At 44.2% G+C, this 27,754-nt stretch overlaps 1 protein-coding gene across 5 annotated transcripts in view; it reads left to right on the top strand.

Moving 5' to 3' along the window:
* The window catches only part of AOAH (acyloxyacyl hydrolase), a 249,021-nt gene that overhangs the window by 140,158 nt on the left and 81,109 nt on the right, over positions 1-27,754 (top strand). For all 5 annotated transcript variants that reach the window (XM_040964660.1, XM_040964664.1, XM_040964662.1 and 2 more), the window contains 6 exons: positions 10,384-10,440; positions 15,426-15,496; positions 22,206-22,266; positions 23,200-23,270; positions 24,367-24,415; positions 26,628-26,676. In XM_040964660.1, the coding sequence (XP_040820594.1) occupies positions 10,384-10,440; positions 15,426-15,496; positions 22,206-22,266; positions 23,200-23,270; positions 24,367-24,415; positions 26,628-26,676 (358 nt within the window). The remainder of the gene's footprint in view (positions 1-10,383; positions 10,441-15,425; positions 15,497-22,205; positions 22,267-23,199; positions 23,271-24,366; positions 24,416-26,627; positions 26,677-27,754) is intronic.

A 27,754-nucleotide genomic window follows, 5' to 3' on the forward strand; every position in this document is an offset into this window, starting at 1 on the left:
CCCAAGGACTTGAGCCATCCTTTGCTGACTTCCCAGTGCATAAGCAGGGAACTAGATCAAAAGTGGAGCAGGGCCCAGCATGGTAGCTTAGTGACTAAAGTCCTTGCCTTGCATCCACTGGGATCTCATATGGGCCCTGGTTCATGAACCAGCTGCCCCACATCCTATCCAGCTCCCTGCTTGTGGCCTGGGAAAGCAGTCGAGGCCTGCTTTCCCAAAATCTTGAGACCCTGCACCTGCGTGGGAATCCTGGAAGAAGCTCCTAGTTCCTGACTTTGGAGGCACTCAGTTCCAGCCGTTGCAGTCTCTTGGGGAGTGAATCAATGGATGGAAGATCTTCCTCTCTGTTTCTCCTTCTCTCTGTAAATCTTCCTTTCCAATAAAAATAAATCTTTAAAAACAAAAACAAGTAGAGCATCAGGACAGAACCTGGTACCCACATGGCATACCTGCATTGAAAGAGGAGCTTTAACTTGTTCAACCACCATGCACTGCCCCCCAACGATTCTTTATTCATGGATGCCAGAAACAGTACTTATCAAAAGGGTCTGGTAGGGGGTATTTAGCCTAGTGGTTAAGGTGCCCAAGTCCCTTTTAGAGAGCCTGAGTTCACTTCTAGGCTCTGAGCCCTGAGCCCAGCCTCCCACCTGTGCAGACGCTGGGAGGCAGGCGTGAGGACTCCAGGATTTGAGTTCCTGCTGCTCACAGAGACCCGAGTGAATCCCACAGGCCAGCCCTGGCTGTGCCTGCTATTTGAAGAGTGAACCAGCAGGTGGACACGTTTCCTCTCGCCTCCCTTTCTCTCCCTCTTCCGTCTGCTCCCTTCCCTACCCCCTCACTCCTCCCATTCACTTCCCTCTCCCCCTCACCTCCTGTCTTCCTCTTACCCTTTCTCTCATCTTTCTCAATTTTAGGGGAAAAAAATTATTAAAGGATCTTGCATGAAATTGACAGACTTTTAAGGCATAGACATTCATTCTTTTACTCATATAATACACATTTCCCAAGATCTGATTGCATGAGAAGTACACATCTGGGACTGACAAAAGCATCGACAATCACCCTGAATTTGGAATAGGTAGTTTTTTGACATACATTTATCATCTAATAGCCTCCCACACAATATCAAGATTATTCCATTATCCTGATTTTACACATGATAGAGCAAAATTCAAGAAAAGCATTGGTTGAAGGCTTGTTTAATTAGCAAATTTTTCTTTTTTTTTTTTTTCATTTCTAAGTCAAGAGACGGAGAGAAGCCTTGTATCCACTAGTTCATGGCCATATGGCCTCAACAGCCAGGGCTGTACTTGAAAAAAAAATCATGTCACAGAAACTCCATCCAGGTCTCTGTGACGTGGGGACAGATGCCCATGTGCCTGAGAGCTACCACTCACCACCTCCCAAGGTGCACATAATCCAGAAATTGAGAGCGGAAGCTAGACTGCTACAGATTCACTCTGCGATGGGATGCTGGTGTCCCAAGCAAGCATCTTCCCCACTATACCACCCACCCATGCTGGCATTGTTTCTAAAGTTCTGTAAATGACTGAGGAGATTCTGAACAGTGAGATAAATGACAAGGGAATATAACCATATGCATACTGAACATCAGCTTAAAATGGACTCAAATATAACATTCAGAAATGCACCCAAATGCATTTGATTTTTTTTAAGAAAATAGTATTTCAGATCAGTAGAAAAGCATAAATACATTTGGTGCCAGCGTGGTGGTGTAGTAGGCTAAGCCTTTGTCTGAGGCACTAGCACCTTGTATATCACCAGTTCAAGTCCCAGTTGCTCTATTTCCGATCTAGCTCTCTGCTTGTGGTCTAGGAACAAAGCAGAAGTTGACCCAAGTCCTTGGACCTCTGCACCCATTTGGAAGACTCAGAGGGAACCCCTGACTCCCAGGTTTAGCCCAATTCTGGCTGTTGTGGCCAATTGGGAGATGAACCAGGGGGGTTTAAAGCAAAAGCAAAAGCAAAAACACACACCAAAAAAAAAAAAAACTTCCCTCTGTTAATTCTTTCTAATAAAATTACGCTTGATCTTAGCCAAAAGGCTGAGAAGCAATTTTCTAATAAGATTGATAAACATTTTTTAAAAATACTAGACATTAAGAGGATAGTTTAAGCAATATACTTATTTTTCTTATGAAATCCCAAATGAAATGAAAAGTTGGATCATAAGGAATAGACCCACAAGAGCAGAGAAACATGCAATTTTGATTTAATTGGTGATTCGAAGGCCACAAAGGGAAATGTTAGCATACATAACTAGTAAAAGCCTGTCCACAACACAACGCCGAAAGACAGATGGCAGATTTTTTTTTTTATTTGCCAGATTAAGAATTATTTCCCACATAATTCAAAGAGCTCTTAAAAAAATCGAAGGGGGAAAAACGAGTAAAATCCGCAAGCAACTGATTTACAAGAAAAAGATGATGAAAGAGTCTAACACTCCAAAGGGAATGTTCACCTTTTTTCATATTAAAAAAAGGTGAAAGTGAAGATGAGATTCTGGCTACCTCTTAGGTTATTTTGTTTCCACAAAACTCTTTGATGATGATTAGACAAGAAATATCACAGAAACAAAAAAGCTTACACATCGGACATACTAAATTGCCCTCTGAATATTTGAAGGTTTGAAACTCTGAATTAAGGAGAGCCCTGGACGGCTGTGAACCTGTTACTATTTAATCTTTAGTCTGAGCACTTAACATGAGCTCGCTGGGGCTTCCCAGTCCTGTTTTTGTTAAAACGCACATTAGCGATCTGGGAGGAGCCATCTCCTTAGACTTTGGTTAAAAGGCTTCTTTGGGGGCTTTATAGTGCACATAGACTTCAAAATGCTCCAAAGGACAGCAAGAATAATTCAAATGTCAAGCTACTCTCTAGTGCTGGTAATTGGAAGAAATTGAATGATTTTAAGAAGGTACTAATATGGTATTCCACTTACCAAAATGTTTCCTCTCCTAATGAGCAGCCCAGAGAGCGGCAACTCTCTCTCTCTCTCTTGAAAACGTGCTTGTTTCTTCCCTTTCCTTGAGATTTTAATGGTTCTAAAAGATCTTTGAGTTTTGAAGTTTTAACCAGTGGCCTCCCAGCACCAAAAAAGCCCCAATATTTATTTGATTCATCACTCACCATCAGAGCCCAGCTCTGTCACTTCGTCTGAGTTCTCGTTGATGCCCCAAGTTCAGCCAGTTCACACTTTATCTTTTCAGCACTAGAACCAAAGAACTGTAAAATTAGTATTTCGTGTGTGATTCTCCCAAGAGGATATAAACTCCAGATCACAGAGATGCTCTGGCTTTTAATTCCTCAAATACAGTGCTGCTCCATACAATCTCCCCAGATGCCCGCAAAATTCACTGCATGCATCAGTTGCTCAATATCTTTGTTGAGTGAATTTTTTTAAAGATTTATTTTTATTGGAAAGTCTGATTTACAGAGAAAAGAGAGATGAGAGAATGGCTCACTCCCCAAGTGGCCGCAATGGCGAGAGCTGAGTGCAACTGAAGCCAGGAGCCAGGAGCTTCTTCCAGGTCTCCCACACAGGAGCAGGGTCCCAGACTTTGGGTCATCCTCTGCTGCTTTCCCAGGCCACAGCAGGAGGCTGGATCGGAAGTGGATAGGACATGAAGCGGTACTCATATGGGATCCTGTCTCATGCAAGGTGAGGACTTTAGCCACTAGGCCACCATGCTGGGCCCTTGTTGAGTGAATATTGAGGTAGAAAGAAAAATGCTCCCCCCAAAAAGAAACCAGTGTCGGCCCGGTGGCGCAAGTGGTTAAGGTCCTCGCCTTGAACGCCCGGGATCCCATATGGGCGCCGGTTCTAATACCGGAAGCCCCGCTTCCCTTCCAGCTCCCTGCCTGTGGCCTAGGAAAGCAGTCGAGGACGGCCCAAAGCTTTGGGAACCTGCACCCGCGTGGGAGACCCGGAAGAGGCTCCTGGCTTCGGATCGGCATAGCATCGACCCGTTGCGCTCACTTGGGGAGTGAATCATTGGACGGAAGATCTTCCTCTCTGTCTCTCCTCTCTGTATATCTGCCTTTCCAATGGGAAAAAAAAAAAAAAAAAAAAGAAAGAAACCAGTGTCTTCGTCCCTAGAGTTTATGAATCGATTACCTTACATGACACAGGGAAGTTTGAGGCTGTGGTTTAATCAAGGATCATTTTTTCTGTTTTTAAATTTTCTTTTTGCTGGAATGCAGATTTATAGAGAGGATTGACAGAAAGGTCTTCCATCTACTGGCTCACTCCCCAAATGGCAGCAATGGCCAGAGATGAGCTGATCTGAAGTCAAGAACCACAAGCTTTTCTAGGTCTCTCATGTGAGTGCAGGGTCCCAAGAAGTTGGGCTCTCCTCCAGTACTTTCACAGGCCATACACAAGGAGCTGGATGGGAAGTGGAGCAGCCGAGACAGGACCCCCATATGGGATGCTGGCATTTGTAGAGGAGTGGCCTGCCGAGCCACCATGGCAGCCCCTAATATGGGATCTTCCTGTGAGATTATTCTGGCCTATCTGGTGAGCCTGATACTATCATGAGGTTCTTTACAATAAGCGGGTGATTGAATCAAAGGAAGAGGGGAAAAAATGTGATATCAAGCAGAGGTTAGAAGGACAAGATCATCAGCCAAGGAGCGCACACAGCCACTGAAAAGCAGAAAAGGCCAGGAATGGATTTTATCTTAGGATCTAGCAGGTCCAGGCCTGTGCACCTTGATTTTAGCCCTCCAGTTCTGGCCCTAGAAGTATGCCAGAAATTTGTATTGTTTTAAATCCTTAAGTTTGTGGCCACTTGTTATAGCAACAGTAAGAAATAAGTTCAGATGAATTGACAAATTGTGTAACAGTGCCAAAGGTTGATTTGGCACCTGAAAGTGCACAGAAAATTAACAAAATGTTAAAATACCGTATTATAAAACAATTGACGTAAGACAGCCTACTGACTAGACCATACCCACCTCTGACTATTCCATTCAATTACAGAAAATCATTTGCTTATAGAATATAACAAATGCCACACACAGATCATGCAGTCTAGTACAGGAGAGCTTGTTTTTGTGCCCAGTAAAGAAATAGTCGAAATGAAACGATAGCTGTGAAGCGTCAGCCACATCCCTCTAATAGTGTTGAGACTGTCTTGTCACCTGTGCAGGAGAACTAAGACCAGTCACTTCCCACAGAGTGAATATAAAGTCAGTGATAAAATCTATGAGTGCTCTTCACATGTTTTGCAGATAATCCAAATAATGAAAAAAAAAAAAAAACGATATGTGGATTTCAGAAAAACTTCTTTGTACTGGAACATACTTAAATTTTAAATTTCATTTTTCTATGAACTTTCTGAAATACGCTTGAGCACTGTTTATTCCAGAATTTGGGGCACAGAGAATGTCTTTGGCAAAACAGAATGTGGCAATGGTGGTGAGGGCAATGGCACTAAAACCAAAAAAATAATTTCAGATGGAAAGTGGTGGGAATAGTTCTGTTTGGAACAAAAAGTCTTTTTTTTTAATATTGCCTGGAGAAAAGATAATAGAGTATGATTAAATATAGCAGTGACACTCAAAGCTATACCAGTAACCTAGAAGAGAGAAGAAAACGAGTGATAAAATATGTATGAGGAAGAAATAGTTGATAAGTCATGCATCTTAGGATAGATTCCTTTCATTTAGCTCTGCTTCTTTTATTTCCACCCTTGGAAGAAGATGATGTGAATTGGCTTCCATTTTCCCCATTTAAGTCATAAAGGCTTCTCAGAGCTGGAACATGTCAAACCTAGAAGCAAATTGGGTTTTGTTAGTGCTAAATCCTAGGTGTGTGTTGGAAAATAGGCACAATAGTACGTAGCGGAAGGCAGATGAATAGATCCACAAAGTCCACCCAGAGCCCAGATGTCTGTATTTGATAAACATCACGGGCATTACGACTTCTTGCCTTTGTCTTTCAACTTCATAGAGACCACCTCAAAACCCTTTTCCTTTTTTTGTTTGTATTTGATGTGTGATCATTGTTTGTGTTTATGGAATAGAGTGTCATGATGCAGTGTTCGTATACAAGGAGTCACGATCAGACCATGGCAATTGGCATGCCCAGCACTTACCATTTCTTTGTGCCCAAGCCCTTTTCTGTCCTCTCTCTTAACTCTTAGTCTGCCTATCTTAGTTTGGGAGGCTTTAACAAAGTACCATAGTCTGGATGCCTTAGGAAAGGCAGGAATTGATTTCTCACAGTTCTAGCATCCGGAAGACTGGGATCTGGGTACAGGAAGGGTCGAGTTCTGGTGAGGGTCCACCGTGGGTTGTAAACTGCTGATTTCCAGCCATGTGTGCTCACATGGGGAGAGCGAGCTCAATGCTATTCTCTCCTCCTCTTACAAAGTCTCTAATTTCATTGTGAGAATACCATTCTGATAATCTAGCCATCTCCCTGAGGTCCCTTACCTGCAGAAGTCATGACATTAGGGTAAGGTTCTCCGTGTATAAATGTTGGAGACAACCAAACCTTCAGCCCACTGACTGCCCTGTGCTCCTGCTTTATATACACTTACCTCCTTAGAGGACCTGAAGTCCTCAGAGCTAGCACCCCTCACATCGCAGGACCACAGTGGGTGTGAGAAGCAACCTGTCCTGAAAAACTTTTGAGAAAGATTTGGAGCGCATGAGCCATCCACCCCTAATCTGTTGCCTGAGCCCCATTCATGCCTGCACTCTCTGTGACAAAGCATCACTTCACTTCCTATGGGCCTTCTCCCTTGTGGGAATCTGTCACTGCTGTCAGAAGTGTGACAGGAACAAAGACCCATTCTGCACTTTGCATATCTGCTGCTATAATTGACAGCAGAGAACTTCATCTCTAAAACCCAGTCACTGTAGAAACTCACATCTAAAAACACTGTTTTTCTTTACTTCTTTCATTCGTAAGCAATCCATCATTCAGTTCTTGAACATCACAAGACCAAAAGGGATCAGTCAGAGAAGGCAGCTTGTCCTGTTCACCAGTCCTCTTGAAATGTCGAGCATTGTGATGGTAACTCCCTAAGTGTCTTCTGGATGCCACGTTCTTCTCATCACAGTCAACACAGCCAACGGGCTTTGGCAGAAACTTTTGGGTTTGGGGAAAACTTCTGATTCACTTGCTATTCAGTCCCATAATGAGGCTCAGAGCCCTTGGATATGTTTCTGTCTATAGTCCTCTCGAAAAAGAAAAAAAAAAGAGTTAGCTACCAGTTTTCCTAAATATTTTTAAATATGAAAAAACTGTTTTTAAGCATTTCTACTAACATCTGTCAGAGCAGAGTCAAAAGTGCGAATGCTGTGCCAAAAGTCTCTGGGTTGTTTCTTCACTGTGTCACTCACTGGCCTGTGACTTAGACAAGCCTCAGTTTACCTCCCCGATAAAGAGGGATGATAGCAACTACTCCTTAACATTATCCATATCATATTCTGATTACCACTTACTGCCTGTCTTCTCTCCCAGAGTATAAAACTGCTTAGGCTCATTTCCTATTTGAGGCCTTAACCTAAAATTGTGAAACAACATAGAAACGTAGATAGCCATAAGTATTTCTGAACTGAATGAACGGAGTGGATTTGGAAAAAGACATGACTGGCAAAAAGAATGCCTTTTTTCTTTGGTCATGATTCATGAACCTGTACCTGAGTTGCATGAATTTCTGCTTGGAGGCAAGACTTTCTGACACGTAGACGCAGTCCTTCCCCCTGGCTGCCTGATCTTTTGCCTTGGATAGTCCTCGCCACATGGGAGATACACTTGCCATTCCCCTCAGCCTTGGTGAAGCATCATGGGTCATAGCTTCTTGCTAGGGTTGAAATTTGAGACCCTTTTCCTTCTTAAAACCTAGAATGACAGTAGTGGGAAATACAATGAAATCCAGAAACTTCAGTGTGCATCTTAGTCCTGCCCACACAGCAATCCTGTTTCATTCATTTAATCTCATTGAGTCTCTATGTTTACATCTGTAAATTAATACTTCTTCCTTTAGGATAACTGAAGATAAGCATATATTTGTATAGTTTGTAATTATTATAATTTCCAGCTGTAGATTAGGCATAACAACCAAAATTGAAAATACCAGTTATCAGTAATGTCATGCCTACTCAACGTGAGCCACTATTCTAAATACTTTTGCTCAATCCTCACAAGTTGCTAATAGTTTAGAAGTTGATAGAGACAACAATGATTTTCATATTTACTTGCAGTTGACTTGTCTTAGAAGCAAGCAAAACAAATACCTTTTCCAAATGTCTGAGTTTTTGTGTTCTTTTTAAAAAAATTTTTTTTGCAGAAACCAAAAGACCAGGTTTTTTATCTAGACTCTATTTCATTTCAATATTACTCCATTCTGAATTAGCAGCTGGGGGGAGAAAGCAATGCTTTGACCTTCCTTCAAAAGCTCTCTGTATCCAAAACTCCATTAGAACAACAAGAGCGATAACCATCTTATCCTGGCATCCAAGCCCTTCTACTCGAGCCCTCTCTGACCTGTCCATATTTCATTCACAAAGCCAGGATTTCTGGATGATTCACTGCAGCATAGCCCAAAGACTGCATCTCGAGACCTTCATTTATGAGGTTCTCTCTGCCTCAAATGTTCTTCTGCCACTACTTCTGCCTATTGAGATCTTACCCATGGCAGCTTAAGCACATGGGGAATAATGAACTAGTCTTAGCACATACATGCCATGAGAGCCCTGGAGATTCTGGGAAATGACAGGCATCTCTTGAGCTTAAGCAGATGGTCACCACCAACAGCAGTGAACAGAAGCTCCCAGAAGGCTTTCCTTGCTGAGCGGCCATCTCAGACATCCCATTCTTGAACCCATTTTTATTGCTTAAAGTAGGGTTAACATGCTTGGTTACAGCAGTCTCCCCAAACCCCAGCTTTCCTGCTGATTTGGGTGGAGGTTATGTAGGTAGTAGTAAAATAAACCCATCAGTTATTTTGAGAAGGAGGACCTGGGTCCAGGGGTTTACATGGATAGTGAGCTGTATTCCTTACAGCACCCCTAGGAGATAGGCAGCTATCATCCCCATATCAAAGATGGCAGAAGTGAGACTCTGTTACGTGATAAGTATTCTGCAGAAACTGATGGGCTCACAGTTGTAACTGGCAAGCAGCTGGGCTGGGGTTTGAATCCTTCCTTGACCTTCATTAAGGCCAGACAGGGAGCTGGTTAAGGACAAATACAGCAGAGTGCAAGTCCTCTTCAAGCCCTCCTCTACTGCAGTGTTACTTTGCTCCAAACTCCTACAGACACACAAAGCAATTTCTTAGCAGTGGAATTTCATAACAATCAGTACTAGTAATAAAGAGCTGACTCTTTGTATGTACAATAGGTAGATACTTGTATGTATGCACGTGTATACGTAAGAACTGGTTAAAAGAAGAAAGGAGATGTTGGGCCAGGAGAGGAAAAGATAAGTGAGAGATGGAGTGCCAGATAGTGTAATGGCAATGGGTCCTTCTTCAGTGCTGTGATACAAGGCCATCAAGTGGACTGTTGACAGCTTCCTGCTGATGGGGCTTCCAGGCACAAGGATAAGTTAGCAGGGAGATCAGCATAGCCCTGTGGTCAGGCACTAGAGGCTCAGGTTGTGCATCGGGCAGACACTAACCACTATGTGACCCTGAATTTATTCCTTAGCTTTTCTATACCTTCATTTCCTGACCCTTATTTCTCAGGGATATGGTAAAGATTAAATAAGATAATGTTTGTACAAAAAACTGGCACCAGGTCATTCGCTTAAGAAAAATTGCTGTTCAAAATGGTCCCAAAAGGACAAATATCATATATTCTAATAAACAAAACAGATATATAGACAAACAACTATGTACATATATCCTCATAGATGAGCTGTATAATGGAGACTAGCATACTGAGAAGTGAAAATGTGTTGCAGTTTGCATTTTACTCCCAAATAAAAGGAGGACTCCCTATGAAACCATGAAATATACCTTGATGGTATGATATTTGGTTTTCTTCCCTTCAATGCACCTACAACACCATGACACTTAAATAGCAGAATGTTAAAATTGTAACAGTTACTAAAGACTATGCTACCATAATAATAGGAGGTAAATGGTGGGAGGGAGGAATCCCTATACCTACAAAACTATGTATCAAGTAAAATAATAACAGCAATAAATAAAATAAATAAATTTAAAAAGAAACAGAAAAGTAGCCATTAACTTCAAATGGCTTTCTTGCAATTGAGCACATCCCAAATGTGTGGAATAATTGTTTATTGCAAACTTAGGGATTTCAAACACCCTACCTTTAAAGAAGACACACAAAGAATATGAGCCATGATTTGTGATGTTTTTTTGATTTGCTCTCACAGGAGCCCTGGGAATACGCACTAGAGAGGGCAAGACACATTGTGAAGAAATCAGTTATGGTAAGTGATTAGCGCATGGCATGCAGCCTTTTCCTTGGCCTCACTTCCCAAAGCCTGGGGGCAACTCCAAATACAGCAGGTCATGGACGCATTGGGAATGAGGTGGGAACACAGGCTCCTTTCCACTCTTTACTCAACAGAATTTCTTGACCTCAACACTGCTGACATTTTGGACAGGGTAACTATATTGTGGGGCTGTCTTGTGCTTGGGAGGGCATTTACTGGTATCTCTGTCCTCTCCTCACTGGATGCCAGCAGAATCATTTATGCATCCCCAGGTGATGACCAGAAAGGGACAGTGACAAATGCCACCTTTGACACCTGCTCCTCTCCCACAGACCATGTAGAAGGAGGAGGTTGATGTCCTCCAGTTCTTCCACTTTCTTTTAAAAAATTTACTTATTTTTATTAGAAAGTCAAATATACAGAGAGGAAGAGAGACACAGAGGAAGATCTCCTGTCCATTGATTCACTCCCCAAGCAGCCGCAATGGCCAGAGCTAAGCCAATCTGAAGCCAATCTGGTGCCTGGAGCCTCTTCCGGGTCTCCCATACAGGTGCAGGGTCCCAAGACTTTGGGCCATCCTTGACTATCCTCCCAGGCCACAAACAGGGAGTGGGATAGGAAGTGGGATCACTGAGATTAGAACTGGTGCCCATATGGGATCCCGGCGCATGCAAGGCAAGGACTTTAGCCACAATGCTACTGTGCCATCCCCAGTTCTTCCGCTTTCTAAAAGTGTGACCATAGGCAAGGCACTCTATGAGAAAAGGACCATGAAAACACCTCTCCTTGAGCAGCAGTTGATCTGAAGCACCGGCTGTGAAGCCTGTGCCTTACCAAGAGCTTAATAAATGTTGACATGGGCACCACCTTTATTCATGTCTTCTCATTTGTCCTCTATGTAATAACACTTTTATCCAACAGAATGAATGGTTAGTTCAGAGTTCTGATCAGGGAGTTGTGTATTTGAGTTAGGCCATTGCTGCAAATCAGGCCCAACTGAAAAGGGAGAAGGTTAAATTTTTAAAGGACAGTATTGTCCTCAGTGCTGGGGAGCTTGACCTGAAGGAAGCACTCAAATGACAGGGAGCCTTACATATGGGCACCAGATCTAATCTCAGAAGCAAAGTCCTGACTTTGGCTTCTCGCTGCTGTCCTACCTCCTCATTGACCCAGATGCAACAGACTTAAAGTGGTATTGATTTTGCAACACAGAAGTAATGAGGAGGAAAATTCCTGAAGGCTACATTTACCAGATTTAGCAAATAAAACTACAGGACACCCAGTTGAGTTTGAATTTTGAATGAATAGTGAAGAATTTTTGATAGAAGCATTTCCAGAATACTATTTGCACTGGCAACCCTACCCTCCGAAGACACATGGGTTTTGATGTGCACAGCTGACACATGCTCAATGTTAATGTGCAGGCATTTCTACACAATTGATTCATCAATCACTATGTCTGCAAATCAAATCATTATTTAATTCAGTAAATAATTAAAGGACCTCAGTAGCCAGGTCAGCTAATCTGCTTAAATCATTAAATGAGAAATTGAAATACTATGAGAAACCCTTGACCATCACCTTCACAACTCTGAGCAATGGAAAATAACACAATTCATTTTTTATTCTTCTCAATATGTGCCCATCAACTTATGCTCAGAGCCTTGTTTACTTCACCAGCACAAACTGCTCTGGCATTAACTCAAAAGCTAATTAGGATTTTACAATTTCTCCTTGCTGTCACCAGAATTATAAGCATAACTCAGAAGGCAGGATTCCAATGAGTATTTGCGAGAAGGGGAAAAAAAACTCCTTAGAAAGTTCTCTCAATTTATTTACTCTCTAGATTAAAACTGTCAAGGAAAAAAAATGATCAGAAATGCAAATAAGTGTCTCTAAAAACGGCTCAGAAAATATTGGCTGCAATTACTTCCATTGTGACAGGTGAGGATGCTGTGGACCTCGTCAGGATGCAGAGAGCACCACAAAGGAGACTGTACCATTTCAGACTGAGAATCTAGACTGGTAACAGTTAACTTATTGCTGAAAAGGAGGTGATGTTCCAGAACCAGGCTGAATTTTTTATTTACTGAATAGTTCTGGATCTCAATGAGAGACTGAGAAAGGCGGGGGACTCTTCATGTGAATTTGACAGAGCACTGAGTTTCTAAGAATTTAGAGCACCCAAGTTATGGCTTCAGCCTTTTTTAAAAAAAATTCTGTTTATTCATTTAAAAGACACAGCGGAAGCTTGAAAGGCAGAGCTAGAGGGAGAGAAGGTGAGAGGAAGGGAGAGAAGGAAGGTGAGAGGGTCGGGGAGACAGAAAGAGGGCTTCCATTCACTGGTTCACTCCCCAAATCTCCACAATGACCACACTGGGACGTTTTTGAAGTCAGGAGCCAGGAACATCTTCTGGGTCTTCCACATGGGTGCTGGGACCCAAGCAGCTGGGCCGTCTTTCACTGCTTTCCCAGGTGCATTATCAGGAAGGTGGGTCAGAAGTGGAGCATCCAGGATTCAAACGGTGCCCCTATGGGATGCCTGCACAGGTGGCGGCTTTATGTGCTAGGTCCACAGCACAGGCTCCTGGACTCATTTGATTCTTACCTCTATACAGTAGGATGTTTTTGTTATCAACCTTGTATTACAGATGAAAGGACTGTAGCTCTGCTAACTTAAGTAATTTATTCCACATAGCTGGCATTTGGACCCGGAGTTCACTATTTCCAAGTTCAATACCTTTTCTATTGTGCCAGTATCTCTCTCAATGGTGCTGAACATTATGGAGCACCATTCATTTTACAATCTATGTGGACATTTGGAATTGTACAGTGAACAACCTGCACAGCTTTTCATGATACACATAATCACAAAATTACCTGCTCAATAGAATATTCTGGAAGCCTTTAATATTTGCTAAGCTTTGAACCTCATCCCAGACCAATTAAATCCAGATAACACAATTGAGGGCAGGATGGGAAATTCCATTGCAGGTTAACTGCTTACAGAAGAGGGTTACCCTTGGCCTTTGCCCTTCTCTTTACCCCCAATGGGCTATTTTTATGCAACTCTTGTTAGTTGCTCTACATTCATTTAACAAAATAGTGATGGGGAGGGGAGGAATGCAGGAGGCACCTGGAGGATGGTTAAATCAATTACAAACTGAAGATATGATATGACCCCCATTCCCAGAAACAGCCCAGATTTGAGATTCAGGTTTTATGTGGGTTTAGATGCAGCAGAATTTTGGATCTACTACTGAGTTACTATGGCCTGTATTGTGTGTTTGATCTGTTCTGCAAGATTCGGGATTGGCAAACGTGCGACGACTTGTGCAGTGTTACTCACTCAGGTCTGTTTCTGTCTTCCTTGCAAGTGTATGTACTTTGCAAGCAGTGTGTGATGAAAAGCCCAGATCATCAAAGTCTCTGTCCAAACAGAGGGAATTCCAAGGGTCCCTGGGCAAGTGCCATCATCTATCACCTACGTGTTAACCTCACTTTCTGCACACACACACACGTCAGACAGCCACAGCCTCGAGACTAAATCTTGATGGCAGACAATTGTGCAGTTGTAAAATTTTGCTCTGCTTTTACCTCTTGCATACAAAGTATATAGCTGTTCACTTAATTTTTTGATGAAATGGTTATAGGGTGTTAAAAAAAACTAAATTCTAACTAGGATAATTAGACCACAGCTGTCAGACAAAAATCATAGTTTAAGTATCTGAAATATTGGAATGCTTTCTGGACCGTAGCATGTGTCTGTAGGGCCAAAACTGCCATTGATGCCTTGCATCATTTTATGCTGGTGTCTGTTTTATAGTAAGTCAGTAACTTTGATCTCAAGCAACACTAAATCTGTAGACTTAATAACTTTTCTTTTTACCACCATCACCACCTGCCTCCAGTTTCATTTTACCCTGGAGGTTCCCATCCACCAGCAGTTCTGCCCATGACCTCTGGCAATATGTGGAGACAGACTTGGACCTCTGGCATTCAGTGGGAAGAGGTCATATAAATCAACTCCCTCCCTCAACACACACACACACACACACACACACACACACACACACACACACACACACACACGCATGATCAGCCCCAAATGGCAAGAATGCTGGTGAGAGAAGCCCTGGGACCAGGCCTCCAGGTCTCTTACTTGCAATGACTTCTCTGGATGGATGCTGGGTTATCCATCTGTCCATCCTAGAGAAACTTCTGAATTACAGACCTGAATCCTCTGCTTGGCTTCTTCAAAGATTCCTCCTCCAGTCCCCCTCTCCCAGCCCCCCACATCCCTACTTCCTCGGGGTGCAGTACATGCATCCCTTCTCCCACGCCTCACAGTTTCCTGTGCTTCCCGATACACCCCACCTTCCCACATCACTGGATCACAGCACAAGTGCTCCCTGGACTACAGGCAGGGCTTCAGCTTGTCTAGCTTTAGTGTGCACTCTGAGCACCTGGTGAAAATGCAGGTTTGGAATCAGGAGGTCTCAGGGAGTTTTTTTTTTTTTATTGTGTAAACTTCCTAGCTCCCTCTGCACACCTCTCTGTCCTGCTGAGAAGGGACTCTCCTTTGCAACTCCTGGGGTGTGTCTCCATTCAGTCTTCATCACACTCCATTGTAGGTTGGAATTATTTTGTTTAAAAGTGGTCTTTATTTTCAAATCCTCTTTCCTAGCACCTGGATGGGAGTGCCAAGGCAAGCTAGATGCTTTGGGAGTGGAGACCAAGGGTTGCTCTACATGTGGGCATGACTGCTTAGTGAGAATGGAAAGAAAGACTCTTCAGGCCTGGAAAGCAGAATTCATGAAGGCAAGGGAAGCCTACAGGAACAAGAAGTAAATTCAAATAAGAAAAATGAAGCCAGATTCTAGAAGAAATCTAGACTGCGGAAGGGCCCTTAGAAGTGGGAAATATTCCTTCAGTCAGACAACTTGTGATTTATTGTCTGTCTGTTTTTTTCTCCACAGAAATATCCCGAAAGCAGTGATGATATTTGTTCACTCCCATTCCTGGTGAAGATCTGTCAGAAAATCAAATCGTATGTATACTGTTTTTACTTTGCTGAGTGTGGGATAGCTTCTGGTTTGTTTTCTGATGACTCAAGGGATCTTCCCATTTGAAAGCCACCTTCCTGAAGGTGAAAAGTGTTTCTGGCCTGACACATGATTTGTACAGAAGTTAGGAGACAAATTAGCTCTGAGCAAAATCGTTATGGAGATGTATTGATTTGATGGAAGTTCAAGATTTCAAGACTTGATTTGCACCCTGGGCTAGAAGGCAGCCTATTGAAGAAACCGTTCCCATCTCTGGCAGCCATTGTTCCTCACCCGGGGACAGCCCCTTCCATATCCTGGAAGATTCAGACTAGCTCAGCTCCTCCCCATGGCGGGGGTTATATGAGCATCTTTAGTGCAAGGAACTCATGAAGCCAGAAAAGGGCTATTGTCTGACAAGTGTGGCTCAGAAACGTAGGAACAGGATTCCAACGAGAGGGACACAATGCAGAATCCCCAGCCCCCAAAGCAGTTTAAAATCCCATGCTCCAGATCCACTGTGATTCTCAGGCTATGCTGGATATCATTGTCATCACCATGCAAAAGGATGAGAGCACAGTGTTTAAACAGTGAAGGTTTTTAAAATTATTTTCATTTTACTTGAAAGGCAGATAGAGATCCCTAAAGCAAAATAGTGATTTTCTATCCACTGGTTCATTCCCCAAATGCTTACAATAGCCGTGGCTGGGCCAGGCCAATGCCAGGAAACAGGAACTCAATCTAGGTCTCCCATATGGATGGCAAGGACTCTAGTACGTAAGCCACCATGTGCTCCCTCCCAGGGTATGAGTTAGCAGAAAGCCAGATTGGAAGCAGAGGAACCCGGACTCGAACCAGGCACTCTGGAGATGGGATGCAGGTATCTCCAAAGATGCCTTAACTGCTGCCTCGAGAGCCCGATGTGCTCAGCCCTTCTAACATGAGTGCTGCTGCTGCTGCTGCTAGCAGATATGTGGCTGACGAGTGTGTTTACTCACTTATTTCTCACAACTCTGTGAGGCAGGGGGAATGCTGATGTTCATGGTGATGGTGATTTCCATTTCACAGAGAAGGAAATAGAACCTTAAGGGAGTAACTTCCTCCAGACTGCCTAGGACCTGCCATATACTCCCAGGGCTATTTGATCCTATAAAGGCATATTTTGGGAAATACATGTATTTTTGGCTTCCTGAGTCAACTTTGAGAGCTCAAGTTATTTAGCATCTCTGAGTCTTAACTTTCTTAATAACTGCATTTAAAGTCCAAGTTCTGGCTATACCACTGAATTATCAGAGATTTTCTATTTTGTTTTTGATTATGTTTACAAAGTTGAGAAGGATGGATGCCCATGTGGACCACTGATTAGGGTAAAAAGAGTTGAGGACTGGGGGAAAGTGGATGAGATAATTGTTTCCTTTTTTTTTTCTTCCTGTATCTGGAGGAAGGGAGGAGAGAATGGGAGAGGGCTGCTCCCAGCATCCTAACCGCATCAGTACCCAGCGATGTGGAAAGGCCACTCAATGTCATCCCAGGCTCTCCCAGGTGGAACATGTTCCAAGGGCACTGCCCATGTGGTTTTGGTAGTTCTGAGATGTTGGTTTTGTTGTTCCGAGGTTGAGGAAATCCTTCCAAGGTCCACTGACTGACTTTGGGAAGATTTTAAAAATCCAGATTTCTTTGCCCCACACCTTCCTCATCTTCCTGAAAATTCACCAGATAATCCTTAGGAAATCAGACCCTTTCCCACCAATACCTGAAATCTTGACTGTGTCCCCTCCCCAGCACCTCCTAGACCAGCTCTGACCTGTGAGTTCAGGCACCAGACTGTGAAGATTACACATACAAGTGATGCTTAACTGACTTCAAATCATGCTCCTTACCTGTGAGGCCTCCATTGGCTACAGCATCTGTCCCAGCCGTCTGTCTGGCTCTTGTTTTGCTAGAGGAATTTCTACCAATTCTGCCTATCCTGGTGCAGCCTGCCTCTCCAAGCTGGGTAAGATGTGCCCTGAGAAGGCCCAGAGCTTGGCATCCAGGTACACACCTGGATTGAGGACCTAGATTCCTCTCCTGTGGCTACTGTTACAAAATACCACAACTGAGTGGCTTAGAACAGCAACCTGTTCTCTCCCAGTGCCAGAGGCGAGAAATCTAAAATGCTCCAGGTGTGAGCAGGGCCATGTTCCCACCCTCTGAGACAGGATCCTCCTTCCTGCCTGTTCAGGCTTCCAAAGGTGGCCAGCCAGCCTCGTCCTCCACATTCAGCCACATCACTCCAATCCCTGCCTCTGCCATCACATGACATTGGATGAGAGCCTACTCTGATGACCTCACTCTTCCCTCCTTACATCTGCATAGACTATATTTCCTCACAAGGTCACATGCATGGAGAGCAGGGGTCAGGACTTTAACACATGTTTGTTATAAACACAAGTCAGCCCTTAACCGAGGTCCTGGTCTTAGGTTCTGTCTCCCCTCATTTCTGGAGCTACCTGAAATTGAAACCCATTGCCCGCTGCCCAGTCTATCATGACATTTTCAGGGGAGAAGGGAAAGCTCTACGGGACTCACGTGGAGATCCAAGAGGTACAAATTTTCCCTGGCTCCACTGCTGGCAGAGCCCTGGCGAGCCAGCTGGGCAAAGTGCTGGCCTGCATCCCAGAAACAGCAGCATCACCCCTTTGTGTCAATAGGGGAAAGGCAGAGAGTATGGGGTAGAGGAGAAAGAGCAGACATGAGAGAAGATGCCGGAAGGTTGAGCTGCAGCCAGCCCTCTGGCCTTCAAATCATTGAGTCCAGCTCCTACTACAATGAGACCCCCGTTTCCTCCTTGCCAAATACAGCATCACATTTTCTGTGTCAGGTGTGCGCCAGCAGGGCCCAGCAGGGCCAATATCTCTCCAATTCAGCCACTGTGGAAAATTGAATTTAAGAGCATTTGTGACCGGGGATTTTCTTGGCCCAATTTAAGAGGGGAAATAATTCATTTAACCCTGCCCCCACAAAAAAAAATCCGAATTGTGATTTTTTTTTTCTTTCTGAAACTCATGCTTCAAGTGTAATGTGCACAGTTTGTTCACTGCTTTGCAACTTTGAAATAACAGTTAGAAGCAACCTCACTTATTTTCCAAAACAGCCTGTGATTCAATAATAACAATGATAGCTGTAAGTTACCTGGCACTCATCTCTGTGTGTGCCCAACCCAGCAGCTGAGAGTTGGTAGGACCAGGAACAATTGCAGTTGGTCTTCTGTTGTGTGGTCAGTCCTCTGGTCAAATCCCTCCAGGAGGAAACCCTGTCCTGTTTCATCCTTCCCCTCTCCTTTCCTGCAGGTGTATGATTTCCAGGTTGCCTGGAATTGTCCCCCACTTGTGAGAAGTGCCCCAGCTCCTCCTGCTTATCTTCATTTGTTTGCATGGTCCACCCGCCTGGTGCCAGCCCCACCACATGCTGTTGACCACCTGGTTCTCCCACCAGTACTCCCACACTGTCCAGGAGCTCCCAGCACAACATTTCTTAGTGGCATGGTTCTATCTAGCACCTAATCCAGAATTTGGCATTAGCAGAAACTCAATGAAGGAATGAGGGGCTAAAAGAAGAGGTACTACTTCATCATTAGAAGGAAGGAAGGAAGGAAGGGAGGGAGGGACAAAATTAAAAAAATGTAAGATACTAGGTTACTCCAGTAGTATAAATCAGAGGTTTAAAAAGTTTTGTTTAAATTTTTACCAAAATTTACAGGACCTCTGTGCCATGTTTTTACTATTGTAGCAATGGTAAGTCGAGAAGGTCCCCTCTTTCAATTTTATTAATTCCGTCTAGCATTTTTTTTTAAAAAAAAGGGGGGGGGTATTGATTTTCTTAGTTGGAAAGGCAAATTTACAGAGAAGGCGAATCAGAGAGAAAGATCTTCTATCCTGTAGTTCAATCCCCAAATGACCACACCGGCCAAAGCTGAGCCGATCCAAAGCCAGCAGCCAGGAGCCTCTTGCAGATCTTCCTCTGCAGAGGAAGACACGTGCAGAGTCCCAGGGCTTTGAGTCATCCTCTGCTGCTTTGCCAGGCCACAAGTGGGAACGTGAGCCAGCACCCATGGGGGATCCTGGTGCTTGAAGGAGAGGATTAGCCAATTGAGCCACCGTGCCAGGCCCATTTCATTCAATTTCTATACACATATGCCATACATATTGAGATTAATACCTACGGACTAAAACTTCTCATGTGAATTGTGCTTTGAATTCAGGTTATCTTCTTTCCCTCTTTTGCTTTTCCTTCTTCCCAGTGTCTTGTCTTCCTCCTCACCTCCGTCACCAAGGTGAACAGAACAGGATGGGCTCTGTCCTGCCACAGCTTCTCTTTTTTTCCTTTTATCTTAGACACAGCTGTGTGTAACACAGACACATACACATGCAAATGACCCGCCCCCAGCCCTCGCGTGCTGCCTCGGTCTCAATTGTAAGGCAGGGAGCTGTGAAGATCTATTCTCGCTATTTCTCTTTTGTCATAGTGCCCTAGTGTTGTGGGACTGGAGCCGAATAGCTTAGCATTATGTAATGATGTTCAGCTGCAAGTACAATTGCGCACTCGGTCAAGCCTGCTCTTCCAACATCTGGAAACAATTGGATAGAGAACAGAAGCCCCATCTACATGAAATTAGATGGAATACTGTGCCATTAGAAACTCAGAAATCTACAGAGGGTCCATGGGTTGGATCTGGGCTAACTCTGGAAACCCAAATGTGACAGCCATGAGCACCTGACTGCTGTGGCACAACCTTCCTAAGTGTTTCACTGTGTATAGTAACAGTTAATGTGTTTGGGGTACTTAACCTATGTTTTGCACAGTCCTTCATAGTGCACTCCTAATAGGCCTAGGAAGAAGTTGCTGATGTTGTAAAGTCATGTCCTCGCTTTATAAACGAGAAAATTTTTTAACAATTTCACCCCAGAAAGATTACATAATCTGCTTTAGGTCAGAAAGCAAGCAAATAACTGACCTGAGATTCAAAGAAAGAGAGTCTGATTTCAGAACCAGACTATGTTAGGGAGGTTCTTGAGGCTTTCTCCTCCTTTCTAGGATGCTCCTCACCTTATTATTTCCCTTAGAAATTCTCACCTTCTTAGTTTCACCTTCAGATCAACTCCTCCCCGGATAGAACTGAAAATCCTTTCCCTCAGGGCACACAGCTCTTTAATAGTGTGTGATCCATAGTGGTGTGGTTGTCTACTGATGCGTCATCTTCTGTACTCATCATGAAGCTAATCAGGTGTAGGAAAAAATGTCTTACAGTCCTCCCTTCAAAGTTAATACAATGCCTAGCACACAGCAGGAACTCCAGAAATGTCTGCAGAATGATGAGCAAATGAATGCATGAGCATTTCAACATATAACCAGGAGCCGGTAAGACACAAGAGAGCAAGTGTCAGTGCACTTCTGCAGAAATAATTTTATTAACAATAAGTAGTGCTTTATTCACAACCATAGTGTCAGATGTGGCTTAGAAATGAAAGCTATTCAGATTTTACGAAAGTAACATATGGTACCCATACCAAAAGTCGTCCAACACTCCCAGCCTCCTTGGTGGTACCTTAAACCCTAATTCAGCTAGCAGGCCAGATAAGTAATAGCATGTTTGGGCAGTGAAATGCATGAATGTTTGTACTAAGTATATAAAGCACAACTCACATGTTACAGACAAAAAAAAAAAAATGAAGTTAAGAGAGCTTCAATGGCATACCTAGAATCACACAGCAGAAAGGACATAGTAGATGGAGCTGGGATTCAAGCTATCCACTCCGGAGCCTTTGCTGGCCTTCCACAGGCTTCTGAATACCTAGCAAGAGTATTTCAACTTTTGTGGCTGGCTCAACTTGTAGCCAGCCTGTCCAGTCCCCTCCCACCCCTGGGCAGGGCAGTGGCTTGCACATACTCCTGCCTAGGTGAGCTGCCTAGGTGGGAGTTGCCTTTCACTCCTCTTCTGCCTTCCCCAGGTTCATCCATCCCAGGCAGGTGCTCTCAGGAGACAGCCCATGCCAAGCCTCTCATTTAAAAGCGGTTTTGTAAAGGGACCAGTATATAAAAGACTGAAGGCGTGAAGAAGGAAGTGGCACCCTCAGAGATCGCTGTACATGAAGAGCATTGCTTGCCACTTAGAAAGTAAACATGGTCTGGGAGTGAGGTGCTGGAGAAACACTTTCTTGTGCCGTGTTCCTGGCAGTGAATTTGGCCCGAGTTTACTTGGCCATCACAACAGGATCCCTGGTTTCCCAGGCTCAAGCAGAGGAGGGAAAGCTGTCTGGCAATAACTAAGTGCTTAGAGTTATGCAGCTTTAAAGAGTAAAATCTTCAAATAAACTCCCATAACAGCTAGGTAAAGTGCATCAATTCAACCTATAGTGTTGAGTTCAATGAGTAGAGCTCAAAGGCAGTCTCCTATTTGGTGGGGGTCTCCGCTTCAACATCCCTTGCCCTCTAAAACATTCCAGTGTGTTCATTTCCCCACACAGCCAAGGTAAAGAGAAGAGAGACCTCACAGTGAACAGAGCCTGGCAAAACTAGGCTAGGGCTCTCACACACGTTACAAGACCTTCACTTTTATGTGTACAATGGCCTTCTCTCACGTAAACTCAGCATAGCAATATTGGAAAATATCTGATTTTGTGAATAGCATTTCTTTCTTAGCTCATTGGATGTTTTGTGTTCTTTTTTTCCTAGAACTACAGAAAATTTGGTGCCATTCAGAGATGCAGATGAAGACAAGCATAGCATTTTCCCAGTGAGTATTGTTAATAACCAGATGTTCACTAAATGTTGTATTGCTTCCTCCACATTTCTTTAATAAGACAATTTCATTTGAATGCATTACTAATTTGATGACCAACATGGCATTTCACAATGCCAAGGGAGTTATGGCATGCCATAACAATACGCAGACCATCACGGTCCGTCTTGGTCCAGGCTGATTTTATTTTGTATCGCCAGCTAGAAATCTTCATGGAAATGACAGTTATCTTGAAAGTGAATGATTTTGAGAATTTTAAATCCTACTTTGATTAATTTTATTAAAGAGTGTGTATGTGCTTAATTCAGTGCTGTGAGGATGCCAGGATGTTTTTTGTGAAAACAATAAACTTGGCAGCATGTCACAACATCCCCACCCCCACAACCTGGGGACCATCAAGCAGACTGCTCGGGAATGAGAGGAAATACTTCGTGTGACATTGCTGCGGCGCTCAGTTCTTTCTAATCAGTCAGGTCAAACGTATAAATGCACATAATTAACAGTTTCGCTAGAGATTTTTCAATTATCCAATGAAGTGATTAATCATGTGACCAAATCAATTATTTCTGAGGTTGAGGACAGTTGGGGTTAACCAGAGGGCTTTCAGGAAGTTGGATGGTCTCGTTACTGGCGGCACATATGTGAACATACACAGACACATGTAAGTGTATGCTCGCACACACCTGCCCCACCCACGCACGTACACATCCACAGACATGTGCACACTCACATATCTCCACCCACACACATGCACCCGCTCACACATGCCCCTGCTGGGTCGTCATGTCTTACCCTGGTCATGTTAGTGGTGGTTCTCGGTTTTCGGAGGCTGCGTTTTTGTTTAGAATTGCAGGTGTCAATTCCAGCCTTCCTGTGGCAAACATCAAAGCAGGACTGACCCCTTCTGTGTGTGTGCTTTGATTTCAGACGCTGCGAGGCTATCACTGGCGCGGGAGGGACTGTAATGACAGCAACGGGGCAGTTTATCCAGGCCGAAGGTAACTAGCTCAGCTCATCGTGCTTTGGAAAAACTGGCTCCTGCAAAAGCAGCAGGAGGCACGGGTCCTTGCCCTAGCCTAGGAGATGCACTCACGTCAGAAAGAGGTTTCTACATCCCAGAGAGGAAGATCTTCCATCCGCTGATTCACTCCCCAAGTGGCCGCAATGGCCAGAGCTGAGCCAATCCAATCCAAAGCCAGGAGCTTCTTCTGGGTCTCCCACATGGGTTCACAATCCCAAGGCTTTGGGCCATCCTCAGCTGCTCTCCCAGGCCACAAGCAGGGAGCTAGATGGGAAGTGGGGTTGCCAGGATACAAACCAGCACCCCTATGGGATCCCAGGCATGCAAGGTGAGGACTTTACCCACTAGGCTATCGCACCAGGCCCAACATCCCAGTGTTAAGGAAGCTCAACAGTGCTTCATGTTTCCATGAGTTGCCTACTAAACACCAACTACCACCCAAACACTTTGTTTGATGTGGGGTGGTAAGGAAACAGAAATAAGCCTGTTCTTGTGCCTGGGAAGAACAGGCAAGGAAATGGTTATTGTGGATATTAACTCAGCCTCCTGCACAAGTTCCACACACAGGATAAGCACCAGGACGGTGGCACTGCCCTGAAGGAGTAAGGACACGTGAATGAAAATGAATGGAAACTGGGTTGCATGAGATCTGATTTGAAAGTTCCAACCATGATTTAGCCAAGCCTGCAGAGCAAAAGCAGCAGGAAAACCAGATGGTGAGGCTGTTTAGATGTATCACTTGTGTGGCTTTGCCTATCTAAATGAGATTGTTGGCAGATGTGCAGTGTTTCACAGAATCATCCCAGAGCCACAGAGCCCACAAAGAGTCGGTCATGAAAACCACTGGATTTGGCCTAGGCTTTCGCACCCAACATCCAAACCAAGATTAGTGCAGAGAGGCTATGTAGAGGTTTCTTGTACCAACAGCATGCAGTGGCATGTGGCACTCTTCCAGAAACTCCTCTGTTATCCCTCCATGATGTTTTGTGTAGCACTCATTCATTCATTCTTGAAACGAACACTACTGAGGGACAAGCAAATGCCAAACACTGATGTTGATGTTTTCTCTGTAGGCCGGACAACTGGGATGCACATCAGGATTCGAACTGTAATGGCATTTGGGTAAGCAACAAAAATCAAACTTAAGCCCATTCTCCTTATTTCTACCCTCTCCCAAAAACCACTGCCTGTTTGCTTTGGCAAGATCTATGGAAGCAGCTCGCAGTCGAAGGCAGCACTTTTCCTGTTGCTTGGGAATGTGTGTGTAGAATTCCAGTCACATGTGAAGAGTGTTAATGTTATAATAAGAATTAAGGCTGACTGTCATGGTCCCTTTAAGCTGTGCTGAAGGTCACCCACATCCAATCCCTTTACTCTGTTTTGAACAGTGTGAAATGAAATGGGAACTGATACTAGCAATTTTACAGACACTCAAGCAGCTAGTTGGGGCAAACCCTATACTGTCACCATTTTGGTGTAGCCAATGTCTTCCATTACATAAGTCTAGCCAGGCAGAGCAGAAATAACCCTGTGTTTATCCCACTAGTCACATCTCAAGTTCCCTAGAATCAGTAGTGTGGCAGCTTCCATACACAGAAAAGGGAAGGAAAAGGGGATAAATGACCAGATATTGGCTTGTGGGCAGCAGGCCCAAGTTTTGTAGACTTGTAAGCCACTCTCAGGGACACTAATGGTCTGGGCCTACACAACTAAACACCTACTACGCTTTTTGGGTCCAATGGCTTTTAGGTTATGAAGAAAATGACAGATGCCTATGGCCCAACTCAATTCTCAGTCACACTGACTTTTCATGGACAAAGAGCAAACCTCTCCCCCAGAGGTTAATGTATCAAACCCCAAGGCAGCTCTTGTTCCGATAACCCAAGCTCCACTGTCCTATTATAACACAAAGGGGGCTGGTGAGTCGATGAGTAGGTTGGTCTGCAGTCTTTGCTCCATGGTCCCACTGCTGTTCTGGATGTGGTGTGCTTCTCTATATAAGGTGAAGAGCCAAGCAAAGACCAACGGAAATGTATGAGCTCCTGAGAGTCAGACTCAGTGCTCATAGTCAGCGATGGGACAGAAGCACATCCCCTGCATCCCTCTGCTAGGCCCGAGAGGAAACGTGACTCTCGGACTGTCCAGAGGAAGGAGAGGTGTGTTTTTTTCCTAAGATTTATTTATTTTTATTTGAAAGGAAGATTTACAGAGAAATGGAGAATCAGATCTTCTACCTACTGGTTCAATCCCCAATGGCCACAGCGGTGGGAGCTGAGCCATTCTGAATCAAGGAGTCAGGAGCCAGGAGCTTCTTCCAGATCTCCTCTATGGGTGCAGGGTCCCAAGAACCTGGGCCATCCTCTACTGCTTTCCCAGGCCATAATCGGGGAGCTAGATGGGAAATGGACCAGCTGGACTACAAATTATATGGGATGCCAGTACTTGATGGTAGACAATTAGCCCATTGGGCCATAGCACTGACCCCAGGAACCTAGAGTTAAGGGTGATGTGGATAGGCCTAGGGTTATGGACTTTATCACCCACTTAAGTTCAGGAAGTCCTGAGTCAAAGACAAACAGTTGCATTTACTTCCAGATTTTTCAGAATCTTTAATGTTTTAATAGACAAGAAGCTTCAAGTCCAGGAGGCAGAATATACTGTTCCCAACAATGTATCTCCAACATGCAAGCCCTTCTATCTTGAAATGGTGTTAGCATCCCTGACAGGAGCCAGCCACTCCCTAAGGAGCAGCTTTTGCTGTAAGCAACTGTTTTTCCCCGTCCCCCTCCCCTGCCCCCACAGTGCCCAACACATTTCTGGGTTTCTGAACCTTTGCACTGTTGCCATTGGGTTGGGTGATTGTTGTGTCTGCAGCAGCCCTGGCCTCTACCGCTAGCTACCCACAGCTCTTCCACCCTGCTGTGACCAGAAAGAAATCTCTTGGGGATATTTACCAGTGCTCCTTGGGTTCAGAGTGAGGCTGGAGGACAGGAAGCAGACAGGTAGAACTCCTGCCCCAGGATATTAACTTTTAGGTAAGGGAGATGCTGGGACCCTTTGAGTTCCCTTTCAGAGACCTTTGAACCCGCCCTGCCTTGCACCTCAGCCATGAAATGAGAGCCTGGTCTGAAAGCTCTCCCAGAGCTATGCTATGCAGCCTTCTGGGTAAGAAGTCCCATTTCCTCTAAGTGTGACTTGTGGGAAGTATTGCCACTGTGGACTAAGGACTCACAAGACGTGAGCGCACTTTACCGATTTGCTCTTCTGCTTTTGAAGTCAGGGAAGAGAAAGTATGGGTGTCTTATCACTGCTAACTCAGCAATTCTCCTTTCAGGGTGTGGATCCTCAAGATGGCATTCCCTATGAGAAGAAGTTCTGTGAAGGTAGGAACTGCACAAGTCCAGGTGCTTGCTACAGCGGTCTTCCCCAGTCTGAGTCAAAGTGAAATGAGCAGGCTGCCTCGGCGAGGGAGTGCCTGATGCTAGAGCTCATTTCAGGTTCATCGATCTACATTTCTTCTCAGGACGGATCAGGAAAAGGCATGGACATGGTGTGGGGAAAGAGGTGGAATGTGGAAAATGCAAAATGACTTTTTAATTGACTGTCGTGCTTGCGGTTTAGAAACTAGAATGAGGACAGCAGAAGAGACTGCAGGACGTAAACGGGAGTAGCAGGAATCTAGGACGTGGCTAAATAAGCAACCCAAGGAAAGCCACAAATGAATGATTTAATTCTTTGCATTTCCTTCTTGGTGTGCTGCAAGGTCAGGTTTTGGGGCTTGCATTAATATGGAGCGAATCCTTGTTTGAGCTAACAATGCATGTCTGAATAAACTGAGGCAGACAGCCAAGTGATAGCCTTGAACTAAAACAGGTGAGCAAGTTTCTTGCCCTAAAGCCCAAATGCCAGCAGTACTGTTACGAGCCTCACCACACCCATAATTTAAAAATGCTCTTGGTGATACTCAAAACAATGTTAAGTAAGACCCAACGGTAACATCACTCTGTTTGGGCAATGGTATTCTTTGGTGGCATTACACCCATTTATTTGGTAAGTATTGCCTGAACAACTATTATTGCTAAGGGCTTTGGTTGGCTCTGCATTTTCTTTCAGTTTAAAAAGCTTTATTTATTTGTACTTGAAAGGTAGAGCTATAGAGCAAAGAATCCGCTGGTTCACTCCCCAAATGGCTGGAGCTGCTTCTGAGTCTCTCATGCGGGTGCAGGGGCCCAAGGACTTGAGCCATCCTCTGCTGCCTTCCCAAAGTAGAGAGCTGGATCAGAGGTAGAACAGCCAAGATATGAAACGGTATCCATAGGGAATGCTGTTGTTGGCTCTGCATTTTCATGGGGAAAAAATAATCATAATTTCTTGCCTTGTCCAACTTAAAATGTACTTGTCTTTAAGCTCTCAGAAGGATGGGCAGAAGGATGGAAGGAAAATGGAGGGCTATGTTGTGTA

The sequence above is a fragment of the Ochotona curzoniae genome, unplaced genomic scaffold (assembly GCF_017591425.1).
Source record: "Ochotona curzoniae isolate NIBS_2020 unplaced genomic scaffold, NIBS_Ocur_1.0 scaffold_3835, whole genome shotgun sequence".
In the NCBI taxonomy this organism is placed as follows: domain Eukaryota; kingdom Metazoa; phylum Chordata; class Mammalia; order Lagomorpha; family Ochotonidae; genus Ochotona; species Ochotona curzoniae.